This window comes from Sycon ciliatum, chromosome 4 (assembly GCF_964019385.1).
Source record: "Sycon ciliatum chromosome 4, ocSycCili1.1, whole genome shotgun sequence".
Classification (NCBI taxonomy): Eukaryota; Metazoa; Porifera; class Calcarea; order Leucosolenida; family Sycettidae; genus Sycon; species Sycon ciliatum.
The window spans coordinates 26883245-26892486 of record NC_088646.1 but is presented as its reverse complement, the minus strand read 5'-3'; the positions used below and the strand labels follow the sequence as shown (position 1 = coordinate 26892486).

Genomic DNA, 9242 nt, shown 5'->3' with positions numbered 1-9242 from the left:
AAAATACTTTTGTACTTTGTCCCTTTTTTAAATAATAATTATTTTGCGACATGCCATGCCACACGTTTCCCACGGCACGTGGTTTGGAAAGTGAAAAATGTAGCTGGTAACAGAAATGAATCAAAAGCTCGACATCAGCTGAACCTGCGAGATGTAGGAAGGACTCAAGGAGTGATCGACTGACCTTCTCTTTGGCCTTTTCAACAACACATACGAAATCCAGAGGTGGAGTTGCAGCCACCAAATACCGGCCACCTCATTGCCTATCTGTTGCTGGGCTAGCTATAGTTGTAGTAGTAGAAGTGTTTACTGCCGTACTCGCCGGTAGAGGTCATGATTGACTTGCCCTTGATAAACACACGTGTGCATCAACAAAGACACAATGAGTTCTTCTTTTGAACCTATAGCCCATGTAGGACTTTCTCAGTAGTGTTCGTGATATCACTGAAGGCAGAATTGTGATGATGACTTCGGTTGGCAGTAGTAATGGTGGAGGTGCTCCTTCTGGGGGCTCATGGATATCTCTCCAGATGCTGTCGTGTTTAGATCGCCTCAGTCGACTCCCAGAGACAGCACGACTGGTGCTGTGTGTAGCTGGGATATTCGTGTGCTACCTGGTGTTTGGAATCTTCCAAGAGAAAGTGTAAGTTGTCTGGTGTCTGTTTTGCACCCTGGTATATCAGTCTAGGGTATTGATCGAGTTTGAGTTTGAGTGAAAAACTGAAGAAGAAAAAAGCAAAAACAAAAAACAATAATTGTTTTGGACATGTTCTGTAGCTGTGTATTCACATGGCACACTCTTCTGCCTGAACATGGTTCTTGATGTACTAGGCCTATAGGTTTGTTGGCATAGATACAGTACTGCTACAACAACAATTACATTATTTCTAAACGAAGATAGGTTCGCAAGCATTCACTATTATTTTACACATCCAGTCAACAAGGCACTTCTCATTATGGTATCGAACGTTTTCGTTTCCTTCTCTTCAAGGATAGTACAGGGAATGGCGCAAGTGGAAAAAAGACTACAACTTATATCAAGAGCATATAAGCTCCCAAGAGTGTGCAACTCCTGATGCCCTTTCTATGGGGTACACCAGGGAGTCGTACTCAAACTAGGGAGGTGACACGGCACAGAAATCCGTGTCACAGGGGTTGACTCGCACCCGTAACCCCTCGTTGTTATTTTTGGAATAGTTCAGTCCAGTCCAGTCCGAAAGGTCATACAGTGCTCGGATCGACTCGCCTTCTGTACTTCACTTCCAAGCGTGCAACGCAAGACCCGCAAAGTATAATTTTTCTGTGGGGAACGATTTTGCCATTGATCAAGTTTTTATTGGACTTTGGAGTGCTCAGGCATACTACGATTCCCGAGCACGCTTGTTCAGGTTCTCTATTTTTGACGAGCCGGTCCTACAGCCCCCTACATTGTATCTAACGACGTAGGAGCTGACAATGTAAGAGGATTTCCCTGGAAATAATGATGATGGTGGTGTGACTGCTGCAGGAAAAATGCTGGCTGTTTATGACAGTATGACTAGATGTACAATGTAGCTCTCTTGTATGGTACTTAACCCCTGCTATAAATGTGTTGTACCAGGCAGGCACAGTGGGTTGGTCAAAGACTATGATTGAGATACGAAAGGTACCTGGTTCAAGTCCTGCCTGGGAGCGTTTTTTCCAGCCGTGCTGCTACCCACAGTCAACTGGGAACTTGTGGCCAGGCACAAGGGGTACGTGGATGCAGCTAATGGGGTCGTTTTCGGCACTTGTGCCAGTGGTTGTGAGACTTATCCACTCACCCCCACCGTTAGGCGCTGCATCTGCCGCTAGGATTTATCGGGTGTTAGCGGCCGCCGTGAGTTCCCTTCGGGAACGGACACGATAATTTACTTTTACTTTTACTTAAATGTGTTGTTTAGGAAGACTGGTGTATTGTGCAAGTCATAAAGAAGAAATGGGGCAGATACACGACTTACAATTTTCAAAAACCAGCTTCGTGTTATGTGTAATTTGTTTCAAAATTGTAGTATTTCAACATGACAATATCACTGGCTGTACTTCTCTTGTATGGTACTTAACCCCTGCTATAAATGTGTTATTTAGGCAGATTGGTGTATTGTGCAAGCCATAAAGAAGAAATGGGGAAGATACGCGACTTACAATTTTCAAAAACCAGCTTCGTGTTATTTGCAATTTGGGTCAATTTTTAGTATTCGGATTAACCTAGGATCCGACTCTGAACAGTTCTGAACAGTAAATTATGTTACCGCAACACTACGCGCCGTCTCATAACTGCTGCTGTTGCCATCACTGCTATCAAGTAGTTCGGACATGGCAGGAGCTAAACAATTGCTGGTAGTCTTTCAAAGAATACTGGCGAGTGATGGGCTGTAAACGAAATGTGCTGCCTCAAAAATTTCAAAAACTAGACACCCATGCGGCACGCTTGGAGGTGAAGTACAGAAGGCGAGTCGATCCGAGTATGACCTTTCGGACTGGACTGGACTGAACTATTCCAAAAATAACAACAAGGGGTTACGGGTGCGAGTCAACCCCTGTGACACGGATTTCTGTGCCGTGTCACCTCCCTAGTTTGAGTACGACTCCCTGGGGTACACCGACGGCGAAAACTCGCACCACGTGGTGTAGTGTTCCAGTTGTACGTTCCCAGCCCGTTTTAGCGAGCAGCGGAGTAATAAAAAAGCACTCTCTCGCAGAAACTCACTGTGATCAGCATGATCATGGCAGATTTTTCGAATTTCACGCACCCTACCCCAGTTGGTTGGCAGCTCTGCATGTGTCGTGTGACTCATGTCACTCTACATGCTATGCCTGTTGGCCTGTCCCGTTTGAAACAACATTAACCAATGCCGTTCCTACCTGGCTTTTTCTTCCTTCCCGTCTCCAGAACCCGAGGTTCATTCGGCGAGCACCATGAGCGGTTTACATATGCCACCGGACTGGTTTTCTGCCAATGTTTGGTCGGATGCTTATTTGCTGGTGGTGGTAAGTGTTGCAACACACTGAACAGATTATTATACAGCTGTGCATTGCTAGTGCCAGAACTAGTAGACAGTTACTCGGCGGCATGATGTGCATTATCTGCTTGATACACCGTTTTGCTTTGTGATATTGTGTCACAACGTGTATCTCTGGATTAGACTGGCCTGGCATAGCATGATGCTTATGCTGTATGCCAGTAATGTCGAATGAGTTATGGGTATGGCGGTGCTCTCTGTTGCAGTGTTGCAGATCCAGCCCGATGTTCCCAATAACGCTCCAGCTCATCTCTTCGCGATCTGCTCCAGTACATATGTGTTGGCCATGATAACCAGCAATAAGGCGCTGGAGTACATTGCCTACCCTGTGCAGGTTAGTAGTGACCTGATCTACACAGTCATGTTGTAAGGGACCTGGTCTACGCGGTCATGTTGTAAGGGACCTGGTCTACGCATGTTGTAAGGGACCTGGTCTACACGGTCATGTTGTGAGTGACCTGGTCTACAGTCGTGTTGTAAGTGACCTGGTCTACAGTCGTGTTGTTAGTGTCCAGGTATACACATGTTGTTTGGATCATAATGCCGTATCCAATGTTCTCAGCCTGCTCACATGCATATACAGTCGAGCTCGGCGTACACGTTGGGCTCATGGATATGTCAGCGCCCTGCACTAGTGCACAGCGTAGTATTAGCAGGTCCGGGGGCTACGCAGCGTCTGGCACTAGCCGACTCACAGCAGCTTGACTTCATTGAACAGCACCGTAGGTTTGGAGATCTGAATGGGCGCTGCTTAGCCTCTTGGTCTTACACATTACTGCACGCTGATAGTACGCATGTGGCAGCTTAGACACCCACGCTGTATCTATGTCTCTGTGTCTCTCTGCACAGGTGCTACTGAAGGCATGTAAACCCATTTCAGGTAAATTCAAATTTGCCTGTTTTTCATTTCTGCAGTGTGATTGTTTGTAACCCATCACCTCTTCTGTGTCCATCAGCTCCCGTGCTTTCTCCCTCTCTCCTTCTTCTCACGCCTCCCCCCCCCCCTTCCCCTCCTTCTACATACTGTTTCATCCTCTACTTCTTGCACTGCTTCGGAAGGTATTGCCAGTATATGTTCTTTGTGTGGTAGAAGGGATGGGACTCCGTGTCCTTTGACGCAACCTTTCAGTTTTTGCGCCGTATTGTCAGAAATGTTGGCTGTAGGTTACTTTTTTTCCTTAACGAAAAGTCCCTGTCCTTGTTTCGTCGTTGTTTTCCTTCTGTTTACGGTACGGCGTCACTCCACTGAAGTTCTCCTGCTCGGTGTCCTACTAGCAGGCAAACGTTACTCGGCGCAGCGTTATGCCTGCGTCTTCCTCATCGTCATTGGCGTGGGAATATTTATGTATCCTAGTGTGAGTTTGTGTGTGTACATTGTATGTGATGTGTGTGTGTGTGTGTGTGAGTGTGAGTGTGAGTGTGTGTATGTGTATGTATGTGACAGTGTGTGTATATGTGTGTGTGTATGTGTGTGTGTGTGCGTGTGTGTGTGTGTGTGTGTGTGTGTTTGCACGTATGTTAAAATGTACTTACATAATTGCTTGTATCAAAAAGTATTCTTTCTAGACCAAAGAGTGGTATATTTGATAACATTTAATAACGATAGAAATTTTTACGATACTTCTCCAGACGTTTCGTTGTTCTGAACAACATCGTCAGTGGATAAAGAATGGAGGGCTTTGGGTGGTGGCACGGGTTAATAGGGAGTGATGGTGGTGAGATGAGGTGAGGTGAGAAGGTGAAGGTGGGAAATACATGTATCTAAGTTAATGGTGAAGGTTAGGTGCGGGTCGATACAGGTGGGAAGGGGTACACCCTTCGGGTAGAAGTGTAGGTTGGTAGAAGGTGTTGGTGTGCGTAGAAGGTGGAGTGGCGTAATGGAAGTGTCGGGTTGATAAATGTGGGAGAGAGTCTAGGTAGGGTGTGGATCAGCAATAGGTGTTGGTGTATGTGGTGGGTAGAATTGGCAAGAGGTGTGTGTGTGTGTGTGTGTGTGTGTGTGTGTGTGTGTGTGTGTGTGTGTGTGTGTGTGTGTGTGCGAAAAAGAGTAAGGTAGTGAGTATTGGTATCTATTGGTATCTGTCACATCTTCCTTCCACGCATACCAATACTCACTACCTTACTCTTTTTCGCACACACACACACACACACACACACACACACACACACACACACACACACACACACACACACACACACACACCTCTTGCCAATTCTACCCACCACATACACCAACACCTATTGCTGATCCACACCCTACCTAGACTCTCTCCCACATTTATCAACCCGACACTTCCATTACGCCACTCCACCTTCTACGCACACCAACACCTTCTACCAACCTACACTTCTACCCGAAGGGTGTACCCCTTCCCACCTGTATCGACCCGCACCTAACCTTCACCATTAACTTACTTCCTCCGTATACAAAAACTTCGTGACTTTTTTTAACAGTGTTTTTGAGCAAGAACCTGCTCAACGAACGGCGCCAAAGGCTGTCATCGACAACCCACGTCCATGTCGAGTTTAGTTCGGTTGATCCCGAACAGATTCTCCACGGACACCATGCGTGTGAGGACGTTGCCGACAGAAACTCAAAGAGTCAAATGAAAAAAAACTAACACTTACTTGCTCGAAACTGACACAGTGACGAAGTGTAGCTCGTGGCTGCACTGGTATGGAACACGGAATCACGCGGCACTCGCTGCCCTGAAACTGGCCAGGCTCGTACTTGCAGTGCGCGGCCCCATAGATCTACGCAGCATGAGAACATAGATTTGTTTCGCTCGCACGGCAAGATGAAACTTTTCAGTCGTCGTGCAACCAGCGCAGACTCAGGATCAGAATGTCGATGGCCTGGCTTTCTTCGCCTCTCTCCAGTCAGACGTCTCCTTTGTCGCCAAGGGGAATTGCAGGGACCTCCTCGAAGCCATTGTAGAATGCTTGGGAGGATTATCCTGGCGAGAAAATGCGAAGCGTGTGGATGTGCTTGTACGACTCGTTTCACGGCATAATGGAGGTCGCAGGTTGGAACAACTTAATATAGTCGACACCGATTCGTACACAGCTCTAGAGATGAAGAGGACGTAGCCAAAGTCGGATCATCACTGCAGGTGACAAGAATCTGAACGAAATGCGAGCGCAAGCAGCGACTGTTGGCGATGCGGAGTCAGGGTCGTCAGGTGACAATGACATGAGCGACGAAGACTTTGAAAAAACTCAATCTCATTCGTCTGAGTTGCTTTTTTCTTTGTATATAGCTTGTAAACAGGTTAGACAATGCCACAAGTGTTATTCCGAGTCAAACGGAACAATTCCAGAGCTGTGCGCAGCTTTCAAAAAAAGTCACGAAGTTTTTGTATACGGAGGAAGTAGATACATGTATTTCCCACCTTCACCTTCTCACCTCACCTCATCTCACCACCGTCACTCCCTATTAACCCGTGCCACCACCCAAAGCCCTCCATTCTTTATCCACTGACGATGTTGTTCAGAACAACGAAACGTCTGGAGAAGTATCGTAAAAATTTCTATCGTTATTAAATGTTATCAAATATACCACTCTTTGGTCTAGAAAGAATACTTTTTGATATTACAATGAGAGTGAATAATCAACGGCTTGTCCACCAACTCTTTGATAATTGCTTGTAGCGAATTCGGTGCATGGGCATTGTGGTGACGGACTGCCAAGGCAATAGACTCAATACAGTTGACTGTGGTACTAACGTGTCGGGTTGCTTTAAGTACTAAGGGCACTCGCTGCATTCACTTGTGTGGTGGGAAGCAATTGTGCAATGTGGTGGCCATGGTGTTGTGCAGGTAGTAAGGCGTATCTCATTCTATACCCAGGCCTACGAGGCGATGGTTCTGATCATGAAGTGAAGAAGTCCACTTCTTGTTTTGCAATGAAATTTGTGCTTTGTCTGTTTCTCTATGTCTGTGCAGAAAGATAGGCCGCCCAAAGAAGTTGGCAGTGAGACGTTTGGTGTGGCATTGTTGGTAAGGTGTTGATTCTTACTTCAGTGCTTCTCTGACTGCAGTTGTTTCTCCGGATCAGTCAACAGCCTCCTGTTCAGTTATTTACTGAGAGCCTGATTGGTGATTTATGGCATTTTACATGAACATGCAGGAGGTTTGTTTGCGCCTTTATCCTTGAGGGTGGTGTGTACAGAAAGTCTTTGTAATTCACTCTCATGCAAGGAATAATGTTTTGTTATATATTTCCTTTAAAGATAAATAAGCATGATTTAATAGGCATGATTACTGATACGTTTTTCCTGTGTGTCTGCCTTTTTACCACGTTATGGTTTAGGCATTGTCTCTGGTGTTCGACGGCCTGGTTGGCGCTGTACAAGAAAAGATCAATGTGTTCCGGGTGACTTCATTTCAGCTGATGTATGCAACGAATGCGTACGGCTTTGCTTACTTGTTTGCTGGTGAGTGTTTCCAATCATGCATGTTGTCAAGTTCACAAGAGTACACATGTGTATGTAGACAGCAGTTTCTGTACACAACACTGCGTTGCAGATCTTCCGGCTGCGTGATACGTGCTGAGTCTCTGCTGACACCCAATGCGACTGTCTTTGACTCGGCTACGGCGCAATTTTGAAACATTGGTTTGCGCAGGTATTTTGATTGTTTTTCTCACGATTGTCAGTGTCGAGTAAGATATGTTGCTGTTGTTGTTGTTGTTGTTGTTGTTGTTTGTACTGCCGTATTTTTTCCCGCTATAGGCATGTTTTCTTTGTTTTCAATCTCCCAGACCATTTTGGCACATTGGCTTGGCCTTTTTTAAAAGTTTTTACTTGTAAAATCTGCTACAATTTCCTAGCGGCAAGTATATTTGTAATAAGACATACTTACAATACAGGTATGCCTCTGAGCGACTGTGTGCAGAATAGAGAAAATACTTTAGTGCGGTGGTCCACAGGCCAATTTTGTAAAGAGCATACTGTGCGAGATAATTGCATATGCCGAACGAGCTGTTTGCATTTGAAAAACGAGCATCGCAGACACAGAAGCTTGGAAGGAGATGCGGTCATGTCACCAACTAAATTGGAGGGCTGAAGGAGCTATGCCTGCATTGCGGGCAAGGACCTCTGTGTCGTGCATAACGAGCCACAGCATTTCCCTGGATGTGGCTCTCCGTGTTATTGTTTCAGCGTTGCTGATTTCTGGAGAAGGCATCGCATTTGGAAGCTTCCTGGCTCGCTACCCGTATGTAATATGGGATATTGTTGGCTTCAGCTTTGTTAGTGCTCTTGGACAGGTGAGTTAAGTTGATATTGTTGAGCACTTATGGTGCTAATTTACTAGCATAATTATTAATTTCCAATGATTTTTGAAGGAGGCAAATAGGGAATAATTCTATTCAAAGTCAATATGGTCTGTTTTCACAGGGCGCCATTGCCATAGAGATCCACTTGTTTGTCGAGCCCTGTTTGAGTCTGTGAGTATGTTCTCATTGCAGTATGGTGCTTCCGTTGTATGTGCCCAGAGCTTTGTCTTCTTGACGATAACGAACTTCGGACCGCTGGTCTGTTCACTGGCGACGACTCTGCGCAAGTTCACGACAATCCTCCTGTCCATTGTTCTCTTCGGCAACCATCTGATCGGCCGGCAGTGGCTGGCGGTTTTCATTGTTTTCTTTGCCCTGCTGCTGGAGAGCCTTTCCAAACGGAAGAAGGCAACGGCCACGCATTTACCTGGGCACCAGCCCACCTCCTCGGTGTGACACATTACCGTGTTTCAATATGGAGAGAGTATTAGACAAAATGCAGGCCATCGCCGTATACCTGTCTTGTGCGTGTTGATGTCAGCACAGCGCAAGCACCATACTCATAGCTAGGATTGCCTATACGTTCAAATTTTGACCCAAAGGTGGGTCGAGCACTCTACCATTCAAATGTTGACGTATTATATTTCCGCCCCAGTCATCACCTGTTCTCTTCATGCATGTAGATGTGTATTTATTTTTACCGTAGTATTTTGGTAACATCAGGTTGTATTATTATATAACTTTTTTTATTCAACTTTATTCGAGGTTCTCATCCTTGCTTCGACTATGATGAGATTTAGTGTGTATAATGGCTTTCCCAGCTTTAGTAAGATTTACATTTTTAGGACATGTTATCATGTATAGCTTTGCGTATGAACACATGAACACTAGGTACTTGACAATCTTGATCTTCTCGGTTTGGA

General features: G+C 45.6%; 1 protein-coding gene across 1 annotated transcript; it reads left to right on the top strand.

Annotated features, from left to right (window-relative positions):
• The first annotated feature begins 111 nt into the window (after positions 1–111).
• On the top strand, positions 112–9242 carry LOC135815355 (solute carrier family 35 member B1-like). The gene is made up of 9 exons (XM_065328636.1): positions 112–643; positions 2912–3009; positions 3248–3375; positions 3891–3921; positions 4293–4396; positions 6987–7040; positions 7354–7477; positions 8204–8310; positions 8539–9242. The coding sequence occupies exons 1-9, from the start codon at positions 462–464 to the stop codon at positions 8773–8775; spliced, it is 1065 nt and encodes a 354-aa protein (XP_065184708.1). The 5' UTR covers positions 112–461; the 3' UTR covers positions 8776–9242.

Excerpts from the sequence above, each read along its gene's own strand:
- LOC135815355 (XM_065328636.1), top strand. The coding sequence starts at position 462 with ATGATGACTTCGGTTGGCAGTAGTAATGGTGGAGGTGCTCCTTCTGGG. Across the intron at positions 7,041-7,353 it reads CGTTTGGTGTGGCATTGTTG|GCATTGTCTCTGGTGTTCGA; the intron begins GTAAGGTGTTGA and ends GTTATGGTTTAG. Across the intron at positions 8,311-8,538 it reads TTGTTAGTGCTCTTGGACAG|AGCTTTGTCTTCTTGACGAT; the intron begins GTGAGTTAAGTT and ends GTATGTGCCCAG.